The sequence below is a fragment of the Haplochromis burtoni genome, unplaced genomic scaffold (genome assembly GCF_018398535.1).
Source record: "Haplochromis burtoni strain Fernald_Lab_line unplaced genomic scaffold, NCSU_Asbu1 Contig_149, whole genome shotgun sequence".
Lineage (NCBI taxonomy): Eukaryota > Metazoa > Chordata > Actinopteri > Cichliformes > Cichlidae > Haplochromis > Haplochromis burtoni.
This window is the reverse complement of record NW_024582510.1, coordinates 539,054-565,796: the sequence shown is the minus strand read 5'-3', so window position 1 is coordinate 565,796 and position 26,743 is coordinate 539,054. Positions and strand designations below refer to the sequence as shown.

The following is a 26,743-nucleotide window of genomic DNA, read 5'->3' as shown; positions in this document are numbered from 1 at the left end:
CATAAAGCACAGTTATTGAAAATGCACCGTTTTGCAACTATTCCATTGTCCCGTTGCAAGGAAAATGGCATTGCATAATGGAGTGATATCTTTATTTAATCATTTATCGCTTATTTGTTCTTTAAAGACCTACTACCCAGACATTTCAAAACCATTAAATTTCTCCACATTTTTGTCCATCTACACAGATTTTTCTGTGCAATTCTACTTACAAACCCACTATTCCCCAATCAAGTGTTAAAGTCGGCGCTTTGCTGATACTAATTAATCCAATTAATGATGCATATTACATATCTAAGAGTTGTCTGTTTCTCAAAATTAGTTGCATAACCTTGACTTCTGTTAATTAGTATTTTTTCCAGGCTTTTGCAGCTTAATACATTTGTGTCTTTTGCAAGGTTGAATGAAACATTTGGATTTTTAGCAGTATCCCACAGTTTCATTTGTTAGACCAAACAATAACCCCCGAAACTGACACCCCCACCCCCACATCCCCACCCAAAGGCTGATACTCCAGGTTAATCAACAAGCGACATTGATTCTTTAATCAGTTTTTTCAGCTCTGCTATATAGTTGAACAGATGATTCGTAATGATCAATCAACAACTGACACTAACACAATGTTCCACTCCAAATGTACTTACCAATAAGCGAATTTATTTCAACATCTTGCACTCTGAACCACTGCACAGAGAGCAGGAACCAAACTGGAGTCCTACTTCTTGAATGCACATACTTGGCCATTAGGTTTTTAATTCCAATTTACAGCATTAAAAAAACCCATTTTATCATTCTAATATTGTTTCAGTTTTATTGACACAAAGTTTTTCAGATGTGACTTCTTAAGACAACTGCGCATGCGTGTCCAGGTGAAAAAAGGTATATAGCAGGGGTTTAAGCGCAGGTTTTTATTTCAGTGTGGAGGTATCCTACTGGAGGAGGTAGAGTAGCAACAATGGTACTGCCTAAGAGCAACGAGCTGGTACCACGGAGCGAGAATCGTGTGGGGCTGTTATTGAGCGTATCGTCCAATTATAGCGTCTTGACAGCAGAAACCATGAACTGGGAGTTGTTGCAGAAAAAATACGGTTATATTTTAAGGCGGTTCCTGGAGCGTTATGTACTACCAAAGCAAGGCAACGGAAAAGGGAGGAGGTATGAAGACCGGTTTGGATTTAGAAGAGGTAAGGATGTCCAGATTTTATATCTTGCCTTGGGTTTCTCTTCTTTATTTTTATTTTGTGACCATGTTTCTACAAGTCCCAACTAAATCTTCAAAGGAAAAACAAAAACATTCAAATTTAAATCTTAAACTCGAACAGCAACCTGTTTGGGGGGTCTTAACCCCTTCTCAAAAAATAAGATTTCTTATGATATAATCCAAGTAAATAACAAAAACACAAACTGATGAAAAGCTGCTACCTTTTATTCTGCTTTATTCAGATAAAATAAAGCAGGGCATGTGCACCTTGCTTGGAAAGTATCACTTAAAAAGCTTCTCAGTTTGAAAAAACAAAACAAAAAAACTTACACAAGATTTGCTTTAAATGTTTTGATGTCTCACAGCACAATTAAGCATTAAGAAACTTTGATCTTTTTTATTTGGTGTAACAAATATTTAGTATATACTCTGCTTACAGACAGAAACTTTATTAATCCCACACTGGAGACGTTCAGGCGTCGAATGAATGAGAAAATGAATTGAAGATATAATAGAAAAATGAATGAATACAAGGGTAATTTGTATAGTGTAAAAATGCTATTATACTTATTGATGCTATATTGTTTAAGCTGTATTTAATTTTAACTCACAAACAAAGAAATTTTGAGTATAACTAGTAAAAACAACTGCTTGCATCTCTGCGGTAGCCTACGGTGTATTTTGCCACTTGTAACCGACGCATGCGCATATCTAAACCGTCAGCAGCATCGGCAGCGGCGGTAGCTCAGTTCAGGTCAGCCCAGTCAGCAGTCGTCCACGCGTCTATCTATACTCCCGTTTCTTAAATTTAGCCACTTTCAAGCTTCGAGATACCGCCCCCAATTTCAGCGTCGGTACGGAGCCGCCAGGCCGGGACAGAGACGGAGAGAGAGGCCTCGGCCATGGAAGCGCTCGGACCCGGTAAGGATTTTTAAGAAAGCGAGAGCGGAGCGAGGAGCTGTGAGCGCGAGCCGTGTGTGGGGCGCGTGTGCGCAAATGCGTCGCTTCACTGGGGGCCGTGGCTGCAGCGAGGCCTCGTTGTGACGGGAAAACAAGCCGAGGCCCAAGCCCGTGTTTGTGTACGTACTCGTAGTACGTTAATTACATCGAACCAAGGGGGGCTCCTTTTCCTGTTAGTACCGGAGGGGGTTGTTTTTATCCACTCTCCCGCCGTGTCCGAGGGTTATATTTATGTCAGGCACGCTCTACTCGTCGTGTCGGGGCTGGCATTGTGTGAGTGGGGATTTAACTGGGACCTTCCTTCCTTCCGCGTCGTGCTGTGTTTACGTTGTTTGGTTTCGCTGTGTTTATTCGGCGTTTCACGCCTTTACGACCCGATTTCTTCAAGGGGACTGCGTGTTTGCGTCGAAATACGGCGGAATGTAACGTGTTTTTGCAAAATCCCCCTCCCAGTTAAATCATATAAATCTGCCTGCATCGCCATCAGGAGCAGGCAAGCTCGTCTCTTACACCCCCCTCCCCGCCCGTCCAAGATGACAGCGATGGTTTGGGAAGACAAAATGAATGCCAACAAAACACGTTTACTCTGCAGATGTGGTGATTTTGTGGTTTTTTTTTTTAATGTGAGGTGGTCATCGGTTTGCGCGCCTCTCCTTGGGCAGCAGCCATGCGCCCGTGAGAGCACAGCAGGGATGGATGGCGCTCTTATCGATCAGATCTGCAGGCCAGCTCCATTATAGTCTCCTATATGATAACAAAGGCACGTATTTTAATGCAATAAAGGCATGCAGTGGGAAGTCAAATCATGCACCTGTGCGGTCATCAGTCCAATATGCAGTGTTATTGTCACAAAGCTGCAAAATATGTTTAGGTCATATTCCCCCCCCACCCCACTGGAGACATTGTGTTCTTTTTTTTTGTGTGTGGGAAACGCGCCTTTTCATAAACGAAGCATCTTGCAACAGAAAAGTCTTCATGCGACAGCATTGACATGGTTTATTATTATTATTATTATTATTTATTTATTGACTTTCTAAATGACCACACATTTCCCCGCAAGAATCAGAAGAAAGGTAGTGGCATTAGGAAGCACTAGATGTGTTATTTAAACAGGAAATGTGCTCCTGCAGAAAATGTTAAATGGATGCAAGAAGCTGTGAGGGTCCAGGCTTATTGGGGACAATGCATCCTATCTATCCTTCAGGGGTGTGTTTGGATCATTGCTGCACATAATGAAATGAAATAATGACTCCCAAGTAATCAGCATTTATTATTATACATTAGTGATTGCTTATTGTGCCTGCTGTGTGTACTTTGCTACAGCAAGTGTTTAGGTTGTGGAGTTTGAATTGAGATTTTCTATCAAAGCCTTTGTTTACACGTTCATAGATGCAGACGTAACAATGAGATTTTTTTGTGATGAATATAAATATGATCTGTGAACACTGCTCTAGAATTTCTCTTTTTGGCATGTTTGTAAAGCTTTGCTGCCCTTTTCAAAGGCAGTGCTTAATCTTTATTAATATTGAATTATTAATAATAATATAATATTAATATAATGCAAACTGGCCACGGTGCAGGTGTGAAGTAAATCTGAATGGATTAGAAATAAGTTTGACTCTTTTTCAAAATTTCTATACATGCTTAATATCTAATCGCGTTCCTTTCTTTATGACCAAAATAAACGCAAAGCTTTAATATTGTGACGGCCTTAGTTGCAGTTTTTAACTCTTCTAAATTACAGTTACAGTAATGTCTTGTAGCCCATTCTGTGTGTCTGCTGTCTCCCGTTTAGTCGTGCTTCAACAATACTCTTGTTCAGTGGTGGGGATGTCTTCAAACACAGGAAAGATGTAAAGCAGACGGTCAACTGTCTGTTCTTAGAGGTGTGAAATGCAGCAGTGAGTGGCCTATTCAGTGACAGAATTCTGAATTGGCTTGTTGTTGTCTCGAAATTGTGGTGGAGTCACACAACATGATGAATATGCAGAGATGAGTGAAAAGACAAAAGCCTGGAGGACACTGAGTGAAAATGAGAGGAAGTGTAGTAATTTTGAAGTATAAGATCCCATTTGGAAAATGCATTAATTCGTAATGGTAAACATGGTCAGTAAGACATCCTGTGTTACATTTAAAATCATCTAAGTCAGCTCGCCTGATTCTTCTGCACATCTCTACACTGATGTGTGGATATTTCTACATTGTGAATGGTCACTAAGCCTTTCTTAATGCATCTCCTCTTTCTCCTGTTCGGTGTAGTACCTTAATCCGGGTGATTTTCAGGTGTGGGCGTCAGTGTACTCCCTGTTCGGTGCTCTTAGTCTCTGACTCATCGCAGGGCCAAGCCATCATCCTCGTGCTTAGCTTTAAGCCCAGCTGTCTATGCTCCACTGTGGTTACCAGGGACATGCATAGCATTAGTAGGCTCTACAGTGCATTAGTAGGAAACCCTACTCAGAAAGTGTGAGTACACTGCACACGATCTAATGGTTTGTCTAAATTAGATCAGTGAAGAGTTGGGGGTGGGGTGTTACAGTAAGATAGGCAGGCGGAAATCTTTGTACCATGTTTATGGTCAGTTTGGATTTAAGCTTTGAAAAGGAAGGCTTGTTTGCCTTTAGTGCATCTGTCATTTTGTGTGTAAGGGGGGAAAGTTAATTTCACTTCCTCTGTGACTCAAAGTAGATGCAACTCTGTCTCATTTGGAGCAGAAGCACAAATTATGGAGGAAGCTCACTGTAAATGTGAGAGCTGCTATTTATATGGTATTCAGCACTGTTTAAGTACTTCATTAATGTTCTGGTTAAAAAAATGAATTAAAAGACCTGTGCAGATTGTCACTGCTGTCTTGTGTTAGTGTAGCTGACAGGTTTGCTAAAATATGTAGGCTCTGTATTAAATATTGGTGGGTTTTTTTGGGTTTTTTTAATTGAAACTGTGCCTCGTAGCTCCATAGTGTAGTGGTTTACATATTTGCCAGACAAGAGAGATACCCCAGTGTGATCCCAGGAGGAAAGACGGATCCCGTCGGGGTTGTGTCAGGATGGGCGTCTGGTGTAAAAACTGCCAAATCAAACATTTGGAGCTGCCCACTGTGGCGACCCCTTGTGCAGTTGAAAGTGCTGTTACTGAGAATGAGCTTGTGACATTCACAAAATACAAGACCATGTTTACTCAGAAGGTCTTTAAAGTGAAATGTGTTATCCACATGTGTGGCTTAAGTTTTGTATAATGTTCAGTCGCCTGGATTGTCATCCAATACTTGTTTTTTTTTGTTTTTTGTTTGCCTGTCCTGTTTGGTTCCTTTGCCATCAGAATTATTGTCTAAAGGCAAAGAAACATGCCCAACGGATTTACTTTAAGATTGTCATCCAATACTAACTTAATTATTTATGTTTAACTTTAAAAGTAGATCTATATTTTTCTTGCCTGTGGCAGCAAAGCCAGCAGTTACACTCAGATTTGCTATAAGTTGTTAGTTATTGGATTACAAGTACTTGGAAAAGAGCTGAGCTTTAGACAGTTGGTCAGACAAAACTATCAGTTTCTATCTCATGCTGGGTGCTTTTCATATTTTACAATTTTAAAGTTCATGTTGGGTCAAGTTGGGGGTGGAGTGGAGAGAAGAGTGGTTGTGGAGGAAGGATGACTTTAGGCATTTCACATTGAGACACATTTCTAAGTGTAGTAATGTAGCAGCTGAGGAGGCTAAATATAGGCACAGCTCTGTTTTTGGTGGAAGAGGAAGCCCTCAAAGTTGCTGTGCATCATGTCTATACTAAAAACACTTTCTGCTACTTTCACACAGTGGGCTGAAAACAAAAATCTGTGTGCAAAGGTATCTGTGCATATGCACAAAAGTAGACGAAATAGAAGTTGTTTTTGCAGTTGATTGCAGGTCGTCTGTTAGCTGTATAGACACAAAGTGGGATTGTTATAAGAGTGTATTATTGATGCAGATGGCTGAATGCAGAAATTTAGTCCATGCTAAGCCTGCACTAAAATAATTTGGCAAATGGGCCCATTTTCTATTGCTATGTTTGTTATGTGTCATTATTACTTGTTGCATTATAGGAATTATTGTACAAGCCTTAAAATGTCTTTGGGTTGGCTGTAGCTTAGGTGTTAGAGCAGGTCATCTGCTAATTGGAAGGTTGTTGGTTCGATCCCTCCAGTCTGCATGCCAAATGTCCTTGGGCAAAATGCTAACCCAAGTTGCTCTCCAATGTGTCCATCGGACAGTGAATGTGTGTGATTGTTAGATAGCATTTATATAGAGCATAGAGTTTTTGGGTTTGTCAGAGTAGAAAAGTGCTATATAAGATTCACCAAATCCATTTTTACTTACGCCAAGTCATTCATATTTTTCTGTTTTAAATGACAAAAGTTGTACTTTATTACATTGGTTTGACTTTAGAATATATGCATCAACAAATCTGAAAAGTTGGAGCTGGAGCTGCCAAATGATAGTATAAGGCAGCAATGAATAAAAGTACCTCAATGAGGACTATTCCTTCCCTAGTAAAACACAGCTGCATCAAAGGTGTTGGTTTTGCAGAACTGAAGGATCAAGTGTGACAAAATCCCACGTTGGAGACAAAATGTTACATAAGCAAATTATCCTGCCTGTAAGTTGTGACATACACCAACACAAATGATGAGTACAACATATGCAGAGACGTGTAGCTTCAAGCATAATGTGGAACATTTGGTATGCCTTTTGTTGCTATCTGTAACAAGGCCAGTAGGACAAATTTAAATGACTCATCAGAGTATTTCCAGATCGTGGCAGAGAAAAGCAGACGTGCAACAAATGGCTTCTTACTTGAGCACGTATCGTCAAACATAATGTTTCATAAGAACTAATGGCTTGTTCATGTGATGGAGGAGGAGTGGGTAGAATAGAGGAGGGAGGAGGAGGGTGATCTGGGGTGCGCAGGCTAGATGAGGGCATGTTGGGAAGCGTGTTTTTAGGAAGCGATGGGGAGGGTCTCAGTTGTCTGTGCTCTCACGCTTCAGTTGTTAACTGGAGCGTGTGGGTGCACGGAGTTTAGGAGGACCCCCGCAGTCCCTTAGCTGGCAGTTGACAAAAGCATTAGGCAACATTTGGTGCTACCAGCAATTATTATATTTACACATAAGTATATATATTTCCTTTTAAGTGCTTAAATTTTGTGCATGCTTTAGTTTGGCTAAAGCATTCAAAAGCTTTTTTCCCCTCCTGTAGAGAGTTGTATTAGGATATTTGATTTTTAAGCCTTTTAGGCGCTCTTGTGCCAAGTAATGCTTGGCTAGCCATATCAGCTGATGATTTCGACAGAATAAGCACCACATTCCCTCCTTCCTCCCGTGTTGATGCAAATCAGTAGTGTTGATATTTGAGAGATGAATCATTATTGGGTTCACTGTAACAGGAAGCTTGAGGTCTTGTGCACGTATATGTGCATATATTGTGTTCCTCTGTACTTGCGGCTTTTATGATTAAAATTGAGGCTCATGTACTAGCGTAAATTGTGTATATGTACGTTTCTGTATGTATGGGAGTTGGATGCGGACTGTAACGGTAATCCCAGACTGTCCGCATGGCACCCCTCCATATGGTCCCACTGCTGTTTGTCTGAGAAGAGCGCTGTCTTTGTCTCGGCGTAAAGGGTGGGCACCCTGTGTGTCTGGGTGGAGCAGTGGGCGGGTTGAAGGATAATTGGAGGTCATTGTTTCGCCAGCCCCTTGTTGACCCATGTAGGTCAGGGGCCAGAGTTACGGATCAATCAAAGCATGCATGTGCCCTTCAGGGTTCGAGACCATTTTAGTGCATTCAAGCAGGTGTCACTAATGAGAGTTTCCAATGAGCTTGGCGTTGCGCGGTGCACATTCATCCATCAGACATGACATTTAATGGCAAGCTAAACAAGCTGTCCCCACCTTTATAAACAGTTAAATGCCAAATGTGCTTTATGCGAAGTTTAAAATGAGACTTGTCTCAAATGTGGACGTTAGGGAATCAATTTATTGTTATTGTGTTGCAAATTATTACTCTTTTCCTTTCAGGCCCGCCCGCCCCTACCTCTCTGTTTCAGCCTCCACGGCGTCCCGGCCTTGGCACGGTGGGGAAACCCATCCGGCTCCTTGCCAACCACTTCCAGGTGCAGATTCCCAAGATTGATGTCTATCACTATGATATTGAGATCAAGCCTGAGAAACGACCACGAAGGGTTAACAGGTAAAGATTCATGAAGATACTGATCGTTTTGATCTGTTGCTTTTGCAACCAGACTGCCTAAATGTCTCTGAATGTTGATTATGTGCCCTGACTATCCTGTTGGACCTCGCTTCTGTAGGGAGGTGGTGGATACCATGGTCCGGCATTTCAAGATGCAGATTTTTGGTGACCGACAGCCTGGCTATGATGGGAAGAGGAACATGTACACAGCACATCCACTGCCAATAGGGAGGGACAGGGTTGGTATTTCAGGCACATAAACTGTCAGCTCTAATGCACCATAAAGGGATAAGTTTTGTATTTAATGGCATACCTCAGTGATTGTAGATCATATTTTAAGAAGGAAATGGCAGGCGTATTAAATGGGTTACTGGCTCAGCTTAAGGAGGCAGACTACATAATTGAGTGAAAGGTTTCCAACTGGATTTCTAGGAAAGTCTGGAACAGGAATGCGATCTGTGCTGGTCTGAGGGGTCTTTTAGATAGGACCTCTAATAGAAAATGCAGTATGCAGGCATTCATATTTCATCGACTATGTAATTTAAGCTGACAAAAAAGCCTGATGATGAAAATTTATGTTTAAAGGAAACAATAAATTTCACTCCAATAATTTAATCTGTTTGTATCTGGCCAGTATATGTGGAAATGAGATCTCAGTAATACAAAGTGGGTTACTAATATCTGCATGACCAGTTAAAAAAGTGTTTTGGTGCCATTTTTATGACTTACTGACATTTCATTTGCTTTATTTTGGTAACTTTAAGTCCTTTCCTTTAGTTTTTGTCTGGTTTATACCGCTTGATTCTTCATTGTGACTCTAGTTCATCTATTTGTAATCTGAAAAATGATTACATTCTTTGTTTTGCATTTCTGGGTTTTTTGATCACCCCTTGTCACACATTCTACAACCAATGTCCCTTCGCTGAGCTTTTGTTTTCATCATTCTTGGCCCTCTTCTGCCCTCAGGTGGATCTGGAGGTCACCCTACCTGGTGAGGGGAAAGATCAGACGTTCAAGGTGTCCTTGCAGTGGGTTTCTGTGGTGAGTCTTCAGATGCTGCTGGAAGCCCTGTCGGGTCACCTTAACGAGGTGCCAGAGGACTCCGTTCAGGCTCTGGATGTCATCACAAGGCATCTGCCTTCCATGAGGTACGGCTTTTCACCCATGACTTACAAACTCATCACCAGCTTATTCACGTCTTTTCTGCAGTGTTGTTGATGTAATCTAATGTCAGAATAATGGCTTAAATTTTCACTAAAAGCTGTTATAACTTAGTAATGTAAACACAGATGTAATTAGGAGAGAGGGACTTAAACATATCAAGAATTCATTGTACTACGAATATCCAGATCAATAGAGCAGTTATTAGCATGCTCATATGCCCACTTTTGTCTTTCAGACTAATGCGTCTGGATTTTTTTTTAAAAATTGCATGTTTTAAAAATGTACCTTAATGGTTAAGTGAACATCTGGTTTGTTAATAAATACAAAAATAATTAGATAATATAAAACCTAAAATTTGTTTTTCGGTTACACAGGTACACTCCAGTGGGGCGATCGTTTTTCTCTCCTCCGGAGGGTTACTACCATCCTCTTGGTGGAGGCAGGGAGGTGTGGTTTGGTTTTCATCAGTCTGTCCGTCCTGCCATGTGGAACATGATGCTCAACATCGATGGTACAAACAGATTTTTCTGCAGCTATGATTTGAAATTTTATTGATTTGAAAACATCTAAAATGAGATTTTTATGTGATGTAAGGATGCTCACTGCCAATTGAAGCAAATATCTAACTGGCCAATCTTGACAGCATATCACTGCAGTTAGGCATGTACACATGGTCAAGAGTACCTCTTGAAGTTCAGTGTCTGAATGGAGAAAAGTGACAAGCATGAGTGAACATGGCATGGTTATTGGTGCCTGACGGGTTGATCTGAGTATTTCTGAAACTGCTCATCTACTGTGATGTTCCCACACAACTATTTCTAGTTTTACAGCAAATGGTCTGAAAGAGAAAATATCCAGCGAATGGCAGTTCTCTGGGTGAAAATGTCTTGTTGATACCAGAGGTAAAAGGAAAATTGCCAGACTACTTTGAGCTGAGGAAGGCAACAGTAACTCAAATAACCACTTGTTATCAAACAAGAGCAGGAAGTGCACTTCAAAGTTTGAAGCTGATGGGCTAGAGCAGCCAAAAAAAACCACACCGTGCCACTCTTGTCAGCTGAGAGCAGGAAACTGAGGTTGCAGTTCACACAGGTTTGCTGAAGCTGTACAAAAGATTGGAAAAATGTTGCTTTGATCAATCATTCTTAATTTCTGCCGTGACAGTTGAATGAGAGTTCGAATCTTGCATTAAACTGATTTCTTGAACATGACAATGAGTTGACTGTACTCAAATGGCCTCAGTTAGTGGGTCTCAGTCCAATCCCCAATAGAAAGATGTGATGCAGTGACAAATTGCAACTGTGCAATGCTATCATGTCACTATGGATGAAAATGCTGCAGGAATATTTCCAGCACCTTGTTGAGTCTTTACCACCAAGAATTAACAGTTCTGAATTAAAAACGGGGTCCACCACAGTACTAGCAAGATGTGCCTAATGAAATAAGAAAGTGCTTACAACTAGAATACTTTCTTTAATATTTCGTACAGTGTCATGACTCCCATTAGACTAGAAACACTGACTTTCTTTAGTAAAAACTTGTAAAGAAATGATTGGGCGGAAACAGTCGTAAGTATTACAATGCAATTCATATGAAGTTTCAGTATGTTAGCAAAGCATCATAATATATTGCTTTATGAGATGCATTACAAATCATGTTGGGTTTATAATATGAATCTGAAAAGGTAAATAAAGGTAGATAATTAAGGGTAAAAGTGAAAGGTGCCCTAAACACAAGTATCTCCATTGGACTTTTGCACCTGTAAAGTACAGCTCAAGGTATTGGTTCACAGAAGCACACAAGGCTGTTATGTGTTTGGTCTTTAAATAGCGAAGTTGACAAAGAAATTTCTGTCGGGTCCGGATTTTTAATTGGTTCGTTCATCTTTGCTTTTCTGTATTGACTGCTATTCATTTTTCCTCAGTTACTGATTTATAAAACCAGTTGAATAACTTTCTTTTTTCCTTAACAGTATCAGCTACTGCTTTCTACCGTGCTCAGCCTGTGATCGAGTTCATGTGCGAGGTGCTTGATATACAAAACATCAATGAACAGACCAAACCACTGACTGACTCACAACGTGTCAAGTTCACCAAGGAAATAAGAGGTGAGCACTCACAACCACCAACTGAATTAAGAGCTTAGAATCTGCCAGACCGGGGAGGTCAGTGACACACATTATCACGTTATGAATGACTTTAGACTCTTTAACTCTTCCGCACTCCATAAAAAGTTACAAAGAAATCCACTCTGGTAACTGGGTCATGCAGTCCTGCTATATCTAAATCAACTGGCGGAAATCAAAGTACTTTCTCTTTAAGCAAAAATACAGAAACATTTCTTTGACCAGTTTTGATCTTTCTTTAGCCTCACATGTTGTAACTGGTAGTTGCACAACAAAGAGCAGAAGCTGCTGACATGTTTTTGTTGAAATTCAGAACCAGATAGTTAAACTTGAAATCAAACTTCTTTTTTTTTTTCTTTTCGTTCTTCACTTCTCTAGCCTCTGTGGGGCTTGTATAAGCACACTTTTCTGTCTAAAGAAAAGGCATATCTAGCTGGATTGTCAGCATTGATATTTCTTATGGCCTCAAAAAAACCAGACTGCTAAACCTGCTAAAGGCAAACACAGTAATGTTTTAATTTTTTTTTTTTTTTTTTTTTTTTTTTTTTTTTTAAATCTATCCAGACATTGCAATTATTCTTGGTGTGTTTTTAAACAGGTTTGAAAGTTGAAGTCACACACTGTGGTCAAATGAAGAGGAAGTATCGAGTTTGCAATGTCACGCGCCGACCTGCCAGCCATCAGACGTAAGTAGCAATCCTGCACTCATCAGCAAAGGCACTGTAGTAAAGTGTACCAAAGTCATACCCTTATAAGTGTTGTAAATGTAGAATTAAACTAGGCAAACATTTTCTTATTTATTCATACTCACGGAGACTTCAATGTGGCTTGCACACATTTTCCATTTATGCACAGGTTCCCCTTACAGCTTGAGAACGGCCAAGCCATGGAGTGCACAGTAGCTCAGTATTTCAAGCAGAAGTACAATCTACAGCTCAAGTATCCACACTTACCCTGTTTGCAAGTAGGACAGGAACAGAAGCACACCTACCTTCCCCTAGAGGTGAGAAAACCCCCTTTTTTTTGGAAGGGGGGGGGGGGAGATGGAAAATGTTCTCACGCAGTATACCTTTAATAAAAAGTTGTGACATTTTTCCTTTTCAGATTGCCCACTGCTGCTCCTCTTATCTGATTTTTGTTTAATTAATGAAATGCCCATTCCTCCTCCTGCAGGTCTGTAACATAGTAGCAGGCCAGCGCTGTATCAAGAAACTGACCGACAACCAGACATCAACCATGATTAAAGCTACAGCTCGTTCAGCCCCCGACAGACAGGAAGAGATCAGCAGATTGGTGAGAGTTGGTTCCCTGTTTGAGGAGGCATTGGGGGCTGGATCATCATGCTGTATTTTTAATTGTTTGCTTAGTTATAGCAACTGCTTCAAACCCAACCATGTCTAAAGGAAAATTAGAAATTTGAGTGTCTGACTTGAGTGTATTTATTTAAAAGGGACAATGAACACAGTTGTCATTGTCAGTATGCTAGATTTATCTGTACATTTTCAAATGCCAGTCCCTGGCAGGTTGATTGTATTGTGATTCCTGTGAACTTGTCTTCCTTTCTCTTTCTCAGGTCAAAAGTAACAGCATGGTCGGGGGCCCCGACCCTTACCTGAAGGAATTTGGCATTGTTGTGCATAATGACATGACAGAGGTGACAGGGCGTGTCCTCCCAGCGCCCATGCTACAGTATGGGGGCCGGGTGAGTACAGACACAGGGAGGGACTGTGGCAGGGTGAGTACTGGGCAGGGGACTGCATTCTCAGGGCGCAAGCCCGTTGGGAATGCACAGGGTGGGCGTGGGACGGGGCTTCAGAGTGAATGCTGTGACATGGGGATGTTCCAGGTTTGCAGAGGTTTTACAGCTAATGATTGAGATGCTTATAATCTTGTAAATGCAGTTAAATTAAAATATCCAAAGTGATTAATGACTTGAGTACATGCTGAATAGTATACCCATTACATATACATTAAACTGGAAGTATAGGTGATACAGCAGTCGGCTTTAACATATGCACACTTGTAAGACCTGGACCTTTCCCATGTTATAATCCTGTGGTGCATCTCAGATGTCTATTAAGTGTCTCCTTTTGCATATTCTTCCCCTCATTAAGACAGCTTCAGGATGTAAAGATCTAAATGATATTGCATTGACTGCTTTCTGTAAGTGGAAGAAATGAGATGAGGAGCCTGTGGACCACTGAGATATGCCCACTGAATTTCAAATCAGCCCATTTGAGGATCTAAAGTTGAGAAGCCTAAAGTCAGTTTTTAGTGTCACGAAGGTGGCTCTTTTGACCTGGCTAGAAGCATTTAGTTTTGGTTTTAAATCTTCATTTTGTCATCTTTTTGCTGTATCCTGTAACTGATTGTTTCCTGGAGGAACACCGTGTATATAAGCAACTGAAGCAGAATTTATGGTTCAGCAGGGAGAGTGTGTTCACAGACAGCGGGCGGTCTGGGGATGGCCCATCTGCCTGCAGAGGGCTCTGTGTATGGAAGCAGTGTACAAAGTATGTGGTACAGCCGGTCTGCGGGCCACTCTTGCTTGTGCTGTTGTTGGTCCGTCAGCCAGTAGTGGAGAAGAGCGAAGTTACAACATACAAACTGCTAAAGTGAAACGGAGTGTTAAACATGAAGTTTCCACTGCAGCCACTGTCGGTACTCTTCATGCTTTGTCTTTAAAAAAAGTACAGCATGAATATAGAGCAAAATGTTGTTGTTTTGCGGTTTTTCCCAGTGAACTCCGCTGTCGCTCACTTCTCTATTCCGGCTCACTTGTCAAGCAGTCGGCATTGGCAGTGGCATACAGCATCTGCTTCCAGCGACGTGCAGTTGAATTTTGGAGAACTGCATGGGAGCCCATCTGCAGTGAGTGAAAGCCCCTCTCCCCCGCTGTACGAGTGGTAACGTCTACACAGACGGACATATTTGCTCGACCATAAATTATGCTTTAAGTTGTGCCTTAACCAACACCACTGAATGAATCTGTTCCATTAGCTGCTATTGGAGTAGTTAAAATAATCAGCCACATTTATAGGCTGTTAATCACAGAACATTCAGCTGTTTCAATTTCACTTTGATTTCACAAATCAAAGTGATTTTTCCACATCTTTTTTTGTTCTTCTTTTTTTTTTTTTTTAAGGTTAAGACAGTCAAATGTGGCTGTTTAGATGTATGCATGTTAAAGTTTCTGAACTCTAATGTGCAGCTGCCTTTTTAGAAGTAAATGGCTGCAGTAACAATGCACTGAGTGGTTAAAATAATCAACTTGAGGTTATACATTTTAGCACTCTGTGCGCTTGTGGTGATCACATCACAAGGTTAGCAGTTTTCTCCCACATTACTGTCATGTGTAGCAAGTGTGTCATTTCACTTATTTCTTTTGTTCTTTATAGATTTCAGACAGTGCTTCAGCTGATCCACTTTGTGCAGAGGAAGAGTCAAATGACCCATCAAACGACCCCTTTTATGTGAGGCGCAAAAACCCTGAGTTAACAAAGTTGATACCCACCGTCGGGATATTTGTTATCTCTGACTGGTGTTTTAGGTTGTGTCAAGTCAGCTAATGCAATGAAAGCCTGGATATGTTCAATTTGTTTACCGCTCTGTTAGGATCTGTGATGCTAGATTGCATCATTTGCATCTATCTAGCTAAAATAAGGAATTTAATAAATAGCCATTTAGCAATAAGTTATTCGCCTTCGATATCTTGACTATTGCCTGGGAAGGCATGTGAGGCTGAATTGGGATTCAAGGATTGTGTGTAAAGGTGGGGGGTAATGGAAATGCTGCCAACCGGAAGACGATAAGACTCTTATCCATGCAGGAATAAAGTAAAATTAGTCTTCACTTCCACTGTTTGTGCCTGTGGAGTGAATGTGAATCTATTTTTCATATGAAAATTAGAAGGTTAATATAAATACTACAGGGGCTGGATTAAAACTCGCCACTCACTGGCAGTGTGCAATGATTCTGCTAAGATAAGATTAAATTTTAATCATCCCTGTGGGGAAATATTGGCTCAGTCTTTGGCCAGCTTTCTCGTAGAGTTCTGTGGCGCCTTTTTTTTTACTTTTTATTAAAAAAAAAAGAGGCATATTCTCATTTGGGGGGGGGGGTACCTGTGCCAAGCTTAAATCCACTTCTGACTGCCTCAACTATACATTGCGTCATAAACCCAAGATCCTGAAAGAACACTGAATGATTTGGCCATTTGCCTGCTGGGATATTGAGTCTAATCAGCTTCTAGCATAAGTGCCCTTAATGCATACAGAAAGCTTTTTTCCAATTTCTGTGATCACTTTGTATGAATGAAATGCGCACATTTCATTCTATTCAATGTGATATAATCGTGCCGCCTTTTTTCTGTGTAATATGCGCTGAAGTTTTTATTAGTCTGAACAACCTGTAAATATGTATTTTTATCTTCTTTTTTCTTTTTTTTTTTTTTTAAAATACATTTTTCAGGTTGTGTTGAAAAGAGATGGAGAACCACTAAACTTTTGGCATTCGACTGAAGTTCCATGTGGCCACTCAGTTTGAAGAACAAAGCTCCTAATGGCCTTTGGCAAATCTTATTAACTTAATTGAAAGCTTCCCTTTGAATTTCCAGTCGCAACCCAACTGAAACTGGAAGTGCTCGGTGTCTCTTTAAGTGGATGCAATACTCATTATACTCATATTACTCATTAGGACCCCTGACATGAAACAATATAAGAAAACCGGTTATTTCTTGGCAATTTAAAAAGAATCTAAAGTTCAGTTTTGTTTTTTTTTTAATCTATTTATATTTTTTTTGCGCGCAATATGTTTACATGACTGACCAAATTGGCACTAGCCTTTGAGGGACAAAGTCATTATTTTTGGCAGCAGGGTAACAATCTACCTCGGAAACACCCCCCACACCACAACTATGGACTCACCCAGCCCTGGTGACTTCAAGGCAAACCTAGATACTGCTAGCTTTAATTGGTGAATCAACTTGTTGAACTTGTACTCAGAATTGGCAGCAAACCAACTTACAGTTGTAGCCACATTAAATTAAACTTATTAAATTTGTCAGTAATTTGCATGTCACAGCTCAACAGCATGATATCTTTAGAAATGGTTAACTAGTCTACTACAGTGTCTCAACATTTGCCTTTAACACATTGAGCTTTAGCATAAAAGAAGGAAGATATTTAACTATGTATCTGTACTTGACCACTGTTTCAACAGCCCCATCATCTGTCAGAGGTGGCAAGGATGGACCCAGACCAATTTGGATGGGCTTCCTGCTCCCATCTAAACTGACAGTTTCCCAGATTTTAGCTAAAAGTGAACCATTACAGAGTGAATATGTTGCAAATAATGCCTTTCTATGTCTGTTTCAAATTCATTTAGGATAAAATGCAAGCAGCTGTGGCAGACTTACTAAATGTAGAGGTAAAGCGTATCCCACCACACCCACTGCCCCAAACACTTGGTTGAAGAGTAGGTATACTTCAGTTGGCCAGGACTTTGTTCGGTTGACTGCAGCCTTCAAAACTGAGACTTTTTTTTTTTTTTTTTAACACAAGTCTGGTGATGCCAAAATAAATGTCATGTGTTAACACCCCCCCCCTATCAGCAATGGTAAAACTGGTATTGAGGTATCAAACATTTAAGCCTTTTAACACTTGTACAGTGTTCCTAGCCAATGTACAGTGTTTACAGGCATGTTCAGCTGTGTGTTAACCCTCTGAGGTCAAAGGATGTGGATAAAGAAAATTAAGGGAACACTTTGAAAATATTATATTTGATCTATCTAAGCCCTTAAAGGGAATAAATTATATTTTTCACTGACTGTTACATCCTCATGTTCTCAACAACTTAACAACAACTGAAAGATTTTGGCTCCGAAATGTCATTTGAGTGCCAATGTGTAATTTTGAAGTGTTCCCTTATTTTTTGAGTGGTCAGTGTGCATATAACTCTAACCCTATCTCATTTTTACATTTTTGGATTAAAAAAAATGTTTTCACATGTTTTGGCAACCAGTGGACAAAATTCTCACACACAAACTTTTTTTTTTACACATTTTTACAAAACAAAGTCCTATTATTTTTTTTTTTTTTTTTTTTTTTTTTTTCCCCTCTTCAACATAGGGTTAGTGTTAACCTTAAGGATGATTGGACTTCAGAGGGTTAATGCTTTGTTTGCTTGTAATTGTTGCAGCTTTTGTATTGGCTCATCCAACTGCAGGGTTGACTAAGAGTGTAGGGGCTCTCTCCGCAGAATAAAACAGTGGCGACGCCCAATCAGGGCGTGTGGGACATGAGGGGCAAGCAGTTCTACGCTGGCATAGAGATCAAGGTCTGGGCTGTGGCCTGCTTCGCTCCACAAAAACAATGTCGTGAGGACCTGCTCAAGTAAGCTTTTAACAGCTGTTAGATATTTCTTTAAAATGTTGCACTAACATTTACGCTTATATTAAACACTCAGTGTTACAGTGAAATGTCTGGATTTAATTCTGTGCACAAAAATATGAAACTAAGTTCTGTAAATGAGAACTCACTTTTAATACTCCAACTCTTTAGACTAAGCTGCTCAAATCCCCCCCCCAACGGCATCATCACTGTTTGGGTGCAGCATGAGAAAACCCAGATTCTGAAGAGTGCAACGATTTTAAAGCTTAGTTAACATCATATAGACATACAATCATTGATATAACATGTTGGCATTACTACTAACTCTAAACTACAAATCGAGAATATTTATATGCAAGCGGTTTTTCGCAGCAGTGGATGGGAATTGCCCACGACCCTGAATTGGATAAGGGACAGTGAAGGGATAGATGGGAATTTCCATTTTCTAGCCAGTCACTTTAAATGTAATACATTGCAGACTGCTGCAGCTGCCAGTGCTTCTCCTGTGTTTGTGCTTTACACAAGTGTAAAAAGAAAACTCCCAGTGCACAATTAGTTGGATTTTTACTGCTGTATGCCACAGTTTTAACACCTGAGTGTGTGAGATCAGGTTAAAGCTCTCTCCTGCTAATGATTTGTTTGATCATACATCCTAACTGATATATAATAAACTCTTGGGTTTTAACAGGAGCTTCACTGACCAGCTGCGAAAAATTTCAAAGGATGCTGGGATGCCCATTCAAGGCCAGCCTTGTTTCTGTAAATATGCCCAAGGAGCTGATAGCGTGGAGCCCATGTTTAAACACCTTAAGATGTCTTACGTTGGTCTGCAGCTGATTGTGGTAATCCTTCCTGGCAAAACACCGGTCTACGGTAAGAAACTTTTCTTCATTTTAATTTTCTTCTTTCTTATATGGATTAAACAATATTGTGACTGTAATCTTGGTCATGTTGGTTGTCTTGTGCAGCTGAGGTAAAGCGGGTGGGAGACACCCTCCTCGGTATGGCCACTCAGTGCGTGCAAGTGAAGAACGTGGTGAAGACTTCCCCTCAGACCCTCTCCAACCTCTGCCTCAAGATTAACGCCAAGCTAGGAGGCATCAACAATGTCTTGGTGCCTCATCAGAGGTCAGAAAGAATTCTAATTTGGTCACAGATGCAATTTCTTCTCTTGAATGGTGAAGATTGTTTAAATGTTCTCTGGAAAATGAAATCTTCCTTGGTAATCATGTGGGACAGACTTTTTTTTTTTTTTTTTTTGCAAACATGTGAGGATTATTAATTATACTGTTACAGTATTAGTGCTGTTTATGCAGTATGAAATTAAAAATGAAGCATACTCCTATTTGTTTTTTGTTTTTTGTTTTTTGTTTTTTTCAGGCCCTCCGTGTTCCAGCAGCCTGTCATCTTCCTGGGTGCTGATGTCACACATCCTCCAGCGGGTGACGGGAAAAAACCATCCATCGCAGCTGTGGTGGGAAGCATGGATGGCCACCCAAGCCGGTACTGCGCCACGGTGCGAGTCCAGACGTCTCGACAAGACATGTCCCAGGTAACTACAGATGTGCTTGAAGCTGACACAGATGGTCTTTATAAAACAGATCTAATGTTTTACCTCAGTATGACCCAGCTCACGTCCATTAAACCAAAGTTTGCTCACTTTTTAATACTTTCCTGTACTAACTCCAGATTTGTTTTGCATCTTCAGGAGCAGCTCTTCAGCCAGGAAGTTATCCAAGACCTTACCAACATGGTCAGAGAACTGCTAATCCAGTTTTACAAGTCAACACGCTTCAAGCCCACACGCATCATCTATTATCGTGGTGGTGTATCAGAGGGACAAATGAAACAGGTAATACTGGCAGCATGTAGAAATTACAAACCATAAAGCTAACAGAATGATATGTAAAATCAAACACCTTTGAGTTTTGTGTAAATTCATTAAATTATTTTTGGTATTTCAGGTAGCATGGCCCGAGCTGATAGCCATCAGGAAGGCCTGCATCAGTCTGGAGGAGGATTACAGGCCTGGCATTACCTACATTGTGGTCCAGAAACGTCACCATACTCGTCTCTTCTGCTCTGACAAAGCTGAGAGGGTTAGCAGTTTACCCAGATGTGTGCATTTAAGGGATATCTATTGATCAATCTGTTCCCGAAGTCTGACTTTCTTACCCCTTGCAGGTTGGGAAGAGTGGTAACGTTCCAGCTGGCACCACAGTGGACAGCACCATCACACACCCGTCCGAATTTGATTTCTACCTGTGCAGCCATGCTGGGATCCAGGTGAGCTTACATGATGATAAAGGAAATTGAGTCCAGGTTATTAACTTTTTGCAGTGGAATAGCTTCCAGAGCATTGGGAGGGTGGACAAAGATTAGAGCAACAAACAGATTCCAGGCAAATCGGCGGTCGTGAGTGAGCTGGAATAGAGCAGGAAGTCATTTCATGAAGTTGTAATGCAGTATTGACATTGTTGCATTGCTTTCTCTTTCAGGGAACCAGTCGCCCCTCCCACTACCACGTCTTGTGGGATGACAACTGTTTCACGGCCGATGAACTGCAGCTCCTTACCTACCAGCTGTGCCACACCTATGTTCGCTGCACACGCTCAGTTTCCATCCCGGCCCCAGCCTACTATGCCAGGTTGGTGGCTTTCCGAGCCCGCTACCACCTGGTGGACAAAGACCATGACAGGTAAGGGAGCCTCGTATGTAACTACAACAATGTCATTATCAGATAAAACATAAATGAGTGTTTAAGATGTTTCTAAAACCATTCAAATTAACCACATTGTTTAAGTTCTAATGTAAAACTTTTTTTTATTTATTTTTTATTGGTTTTTAATATAGAAGTCTGTGCATCAACTCACTTTAACCTATTAGTTTAAAACTCTAAAGCACCTAAAAGCTAAATTATTAAATGGCTTTCTAATCGGTATTGATGGTACAGAAAGGAAAACCGTACTGACACTACTTTTTTGTCTTGCAGCGCCGAAGGCAGCCACGTCTCAGGCCAGAGTAATGGCCGAGACCCCCAGGCATTGGCAAAGGCAGTTCAAATCCACTATGATACCCAGCACACCATGTACTTTGCCTGAACTAGCCTGTCAGCCAGTCCACTTGTGGATCTACCCCATATATATATATATATATTTTTTTCTTTTTAAATCCATCTGCCCCATTCCCCGTTTTCCTTCTTCCCTCTCTCCTTGTAGTCTTTTCTTCATACTCACTCTACATTTTCTGAATCTGCACCAAAGCGGCTCGTGGAGGGGGATTCATCTACATCCCAACGTCCAGCAGGCTCTGTTTCATGGAACAATTTCCAACCAGCGTTCCCAATCGAGCCGCCCTTTTAACCAGCAATCCAGCACTGCGAACCCACAGGGGTTTACAATGCACAAAAGAGAAAAACGCGAAAAAACAAAAACAAACCATACACACATCTACGAGTTGAGCCATTATTTTGCGTTTGTTTTTGTTTTTTCTATTTGAATGTCTGTACTCATGTGTTTGTAAGATACACTGAGCGAGAGAGTGGGCAGGCGCAAACTGTCTGCACAGCTCTTTAGCTCTCCCAGCTAAGCAGGACTCTTATCTACTTTTACCTCAAAGCCCTTTTGGGCAAAATCTGTCACAAGGTCTTGGGTTTATCGGGTGGTGGGGAGGGAGCTCTACATGAACAGAGATGGAGGGGGGTTGACCTTTTGAGAATGATATCTATATATATTTTCCTTTTTATGAGCGTGTGTTTTAACTTTTTCTCCTTTTTCGGTCTTTTACAAGCGAGGTGACCTGGGTGTCCATACCCATTGCGACTTTCCTCCCATCTTAGCGAAGAATACGCAAGTCTGTGTGTGTGTGCGTGCATCTCTGTATATACATTTACTGCTGTATGAGAGTGTTTGTGTGTGTGTGTGTGTGTTTCATGGCAGGCCACTGAATTGTAAAGGGAAATCAAGGAGATAACTGCTGTAAATGCCTCAGATTTGTTGTTTTTTATATTCACACATACAGTACATATAAGCATATATTTACATCTATAGAGCAACTTTGAGACATATGACTTAAACAGGCCTCATAGAGGCACGTGTGGGTATTTATAGCAGTCCTGGGTCACTTATTAAATGAAATGCTTTATTACATTTAGAGTGGTTGTGTTAGCCTGCTGCTAGCACAGGCTGGATAGGGATTTGCACCTTTGGGAGACGGCTGCTTTCTTGTGCCTCTAAACATCCTTGAATCCCAGAGTCCATTTCAAGTAGTAACTGAAGCCAGGACTGATGTGTAGCAGTAGCAACCATGGTCTGGCCTGTGACTGGTTCAGCATTGGGACCTGTTTAAAAAGCTGAAGGCATTAAACACAGTATGTTTTTATCAGTCTTGCTTTCTGTGTGAAAAGTGGTATCCAATTTTTAAAACTTTTGGGCCTGGTTTTTAAGAAGGGTTATGACACTGCTGGACATTTTTAAATTTGTTTTCAAGGAACCTGGAACCAACTTAATTTTGATTTTTAAGGTCTCCTTTGCTAATGTTGGCCAATTCATTGCACTGACCAGGGATGCTAAGCAGGAACCAGAGGGCACTGTCAATCTCTTACCTTTATGCATTTATACATACGAATCAACAAAGCAGATTTGTAAAAGTTTAATATAAGATGTTTTGTGGTTATCTTAAACTGTTTTAGACCTAGTAGTTTACTGTTGTTGTTCTCGTTGTTGTCACTGTTGTTACTATTGTGATCAAATTTTTAAGGTCGGCAGCGAAGCCAGTTATATAGCTACTAGTGTGATTTCAGGAATAGACTTCAGTTGTTGAGCTGCAGGTTGAGGGGTTGAGTTTTCAGATTGGAATTTCTTTCTTTTTTTTTCTTTTTTTTTTCTTTTTTTGTAGCATTCTGGTGAGAGGTAGTTCTCAGGATGGATGAATTCGCGCCTCTTCTGCAGGTTCTGATGTAACGGTGGCCGACTAGTTGTCTTGTAGCAGTCAGACTGGTGTAACAGGTCTGCCATGGTGGTGTACGTCCCGCACTGGGTGTTGGCTGGTTTTGATCCGATAGATGGAGACAATCGGGAAATGTTGTTATGGTAGGCAATGAATTGAATTGTTTGTTTGTTTGTTTGTTTGTTTTTTTAAAACAATTTTACTCGGCGTGTATGTCAGTTATATCCATCTTACAATTCTCTATTTAACAGTATTTTTTGTGCTTTTTATGCATTTCAACACTGGATTAAATTGACGGTAAATAGAAGCGCTGCCCTTGGGAACCCCCTCCCCCCCTGCCCTCCCTTTTTTAACATGGAAACTAATGGTGACAGACGTACAATTGGCTCCCCCTAATGTTGCTTTTGGATAATAATGCAGGACAGCAGGCTTTGGGAGAAATGTGCACGCCTCATCGAGAGGGACAGCTCAGTGAAAACCCTTTTGTAATAAACCACCCGTAAAGCAGCAGGTTTACTATGAATGAGTTTGGGCTCCGTCTTGATGTGGGCGTGGGCATCAAGTGGAGAAGCAGGAAATGAGTAGCAGAAGGGGGACTGGGGAGGATGTTTTCCAGGCGTTGCTTGCAATAAGTTTTAAATGATGCAGATTAGTTTTTACAGTGTGCAGTTCTGTTAGCAGATTTGATTAAATATTCATCTGGGATCTCCAAGGGGGAATGTTTAAATCACAATATTTGGTCATTAAAATCCAGTCAGATAAAGGCTCACTCCCTGTTTATAAATATTACAAAGCAATATTAACCCAAGTTTTCAAATATGGTTAAAAACAAAGATATAATTCTACTCATTGTGATTGTTGGTCACTCGCTATAAAATCTCTGTATTTTATTTTTTTTAATTTTACTTTTATTTTTTATTTTTTTGTAAACATGATTTGCTTGTATCAATCAGTGGGAATGTGCATTCGGTGGAGTAGTTGTGTAGGCTTTAGACTTTCTTTCAAGTAACAAAATGTAGACTTTGCTCGCCTGCATGCCAGAGTATTGTCCTTTAAAAAAAACAAAACGACAAAAAACAAAAAAACTGAAAACCTTTTTGGAGTCATATTTATTATGAGAGAAAAAAATATAAACTTCCTTTTTTTTGGGGCGGGGTAAATGTTTATCAATTTAGTGGGACTGTTTTAGGCTAGCAATATTTGTCTGTCTCTCTTTAAGATGTATTTTAAAGATTCCTACACAAATGTCAGTAATTTGGGAGGTACAAGCTGTTTTTTGAGGTGAGGGCTTCTGCGCTTTGCGTCGTGTTCCAAATCAAACGAGGTACTTTCTTCAAACGTGGACCCGTTAAAGACCGAACTCCTTTCCTCTGAGCCAGGTTACTGTAGAGAGCATCCATTTCGTCTTCTCGCTCCTGGTTTGTACCTATTGCCACGCCTATTGGTGGGCGCTCTCCTGTTTCCATGGCAACTCCGCTGACCCTTCACAGATATACTTCCTCTTTTGTGTAGAGGTCCCCAAGGCATTGACGGAGCAGGATTACCTCTTTTTAACCTTTTTAAAACAAGATCCATAATTCTTTCTGTGCCCCAATGGAAAGAGCATGAATTATTTTTAAATTCCTCTCACTTTGATATATTATATCTTGACAGATTTGTAATTTGACATTGTGTATTATGTCTTTTTCCCCCTTTTTTTGTTACCCTTTTTCCCACTTTTTTTTTCTTTTTTAGGTTTGTTATAGCTCTGCTTTATTTTTTTATTTTTATTTTTTCCTGCTAGTGGTCTCTGAAACTGTGTCTAATAGCAATAGAATCACAGAATCTGAGCGATCTGATTCTGGGAATCTGGTGGTTCAGATTCTGTGAATGAACGGAATCCTTTAAGTTGTCAAGCGGCAGGGTTCGTTCTGTCCCTGCCCTCAGAAGGCCATTCACTTGCTGTTATTGCTATTATGTGACATGTTGAATTGGTTTTTGTTGTTTTTGTTCGCCTGCAGGGAATTCTTGTGTTAATGTGCAAAGTAATAAATGGGTATTTCATGCCTATAACATAACTGTGTGCACTCATCATTGACATTTAGCCTGTAATATTGATTAAAAGGGCGGCACGGTGGTTAGCACTGTTGCCTCACAGCAAGAAGGTCCTGAGTTCAATTCCACCATCAGGCCGGGGTCTTTCTGTGTGGAGTTTGCATGTTCTCCCCGTGTTTGCGTGGGTTCTCTCCGGGTACTCCGGCTTCCTCCCACCGTCCAAAGACATGCAGCTTGTGGGGATAGGTTAATTGGATAATCCAAATTGTCACTAGGTGTGAATGTGCGAGTGAGTGTGAATGGTTGTCTGTCCCTATGTGTTAGCCCTGCGACAGACTGGCGACCTGTCCAGGGTGTACCCCGCCTTTCGCCCTATGACAGCTGGGATAGGCTCCAGCGCCCCCCGCGACCCTGAAAAGGATAAGCGGAAGCGAATGGATGGATGGATGGATGGATATTGATTAAAAGGTGGATTTATGCCCACACAGAGCTAGATCTGCACTTGACACCAAAGCCTACATATGCATTTATTGTCACTAGATGGCATTCTTTACCAAAGTAAATCAGATTACAGGATGATGGCACTTGGTAAAATATTAATGATGTAAGCTGTTCCTGTCCTTGGATGCAGCTGAATGGTGTAACAATATCAGATATATTCTGTCTGAAGTAGCCTGAAGAAATCTGAACACATTTAATTTTTTTTTTTTTTTTTTTTTTTTTTTTTTTTTTTTTTTTTTTGCTTTAGTAAAACAGGTGTTAAGTTAGTCCTGGCAAGAGTGTAGGGATGGGGTCCTGTATGTGAACAGTGACTTGAAATGTTAGTTGAGTACTTTTATAAAAAAAAAAAAAAAAAATTGGATATGTGGTTTTATTTTTTTATTTTTATTTTTTTAAATAGAATGCAGTTTTGGAAATTGAAAGTTTAAGCATGTAGTGCAAGTAATGGGATAAATTTTTATTTTTCCTCAACAAAAAACCCAAACAAAATACATGCTGTACAATACAGAAAAGGATCCAAAAATTAATGGAAATTGTTGTGGGGGCATATTTAACAGTATAAGTAGGATATTTTCTCTTAATGATTTCATTGTCAAAAAATGTGACGCTTTGTCCTTTATTGTAAATACAGTTGTTTTTTTTTTAACTATAAAACCTTTAACTACAAACTTAACTATATTTTATATTCATTATACATGATGCAAGCATTATCATGACTTTTTTTGTTGTTGTGATGACCATGCCTATAGCTCATGAAAATCAGAAAGCCAGTTTAAATTTAAAGAACAAACTATTCACATAAATGTTTGTCTTGGTATGCAGACCTTGGTCAATACCTGCAAACACAATCAGAGGGAAGACTGCTTATTTGATGGTTGTTTAGTTGTCTATCATTGTTCTCTAATAGGAGGATAAGGCACAGGTCTTGCTGAAAAGGCTGGCTGTATGGAGGTGTGTAAATAATAAAGTTGGCTGAAGGGAAAAGTATGAGGGAGACAGAGCAGGGCCACAGACTTGAGAGGACTGTCAGGAAAAGTTGACTCAAGAACTTCACAAGGAGTGAACGGAGGCTGGTGTCAAGTGTATATAGACGTCTTCATAACAGGCAGTATAACTGTTGCTTTACTACTGCTGTCAAACCACCCTGAACCAGACACTTTAGAAGTGTCTTGTGGTAAGTGGAAAAAGAAGTGGACTACTGC

The 26,743-nt window shown here is 40.4% G+C and overlaps 1 protein-coding gene across 7 annotated transcripts; it reads left to right on the top strand.

The window, feature by feature from the left end:
* Nucleotides 1-932: 932 nt before the first annotated feature.
* ago4 (argonaute RISC component 4) lies at nt 933-25,063 on the top strand. Of its 7 annotated transcripts, none has more exons than XM_014338893.2 (21): nt 933-1,184; nt 8,210-8,381; nt 8,500-8,620; nt 9,348-9,529; nt 9,920-10,056; nt 11,518-11,652; nt 12,269-12,356; nt 12,526-12,673; nt 12,844-12,963; nt 13,244-13,372; nt 15,069-15,143; nt 17,056-17,097; nt 17,929-18,062; nt 18,748-18,932; nt 19,028-19,187; nt 19,440-19,611; nt 19,768-19,911; nt 20,024-20,158; nt 20,244-20,345; nt 20,558-20,757; nt 21,052-25,063. In XM_014338893.2, exons 1-21 carry the CDS (start codon nt 956-958, stop codon nt 21,158-21,160), a joined length of 2,919 nt encoding a protein of 972 aa, XP_014194379.1. In that variant the 5' UTR covers nt 933-955; the 3' UTR covers nt 21,161-25,063. The 7 variants fall into 7 exon arrangements, with proteins under 7 accessions (XP_014194379.1, XP_005938832.1, XP_042080696.1 ...); XM_005938771.3 differs by lacking the exon at nt 933-1,184 and adding an exon at nt 1,913-2,122 and having other exon boundaries at nt 13,244-13,405; XM_005938770.3 differs by lacking the exons at nt 15,069-15,143; nt 17,056-17,097.
* The last annotated feature ends 1,680 nt before the right edge of the window (nt 25,064-26,743 follow it).

What these genes read in the sequence shown, in the direction of transcription:
- ago4 (XM_014338893.2), top strand. Translation starts at nt 956, where the DNA reads ATGGTACTGCCTAAGAGCAACGAGCTGGTACCACGGAGCGAGAATCGT. An exon ending in ACACCTACCTTCCCCTAGAG is followed by an intron (nt 12,674 to 12,843) that starts GTGAGAAAACCC and finishes CTCCTCCTGCAG; the next exon opens with GTCTGTAACATAGTAGCAGG. An exon ending in GCAGCCATGCTGGGATCCAG is followed by an intron (nt 20,346 to 20,557) that starts GTGAGCTTACAT and finishes TTTCTCTTTCAG; the next exon opens with GGAACCAGTCGCCCCTCCCA.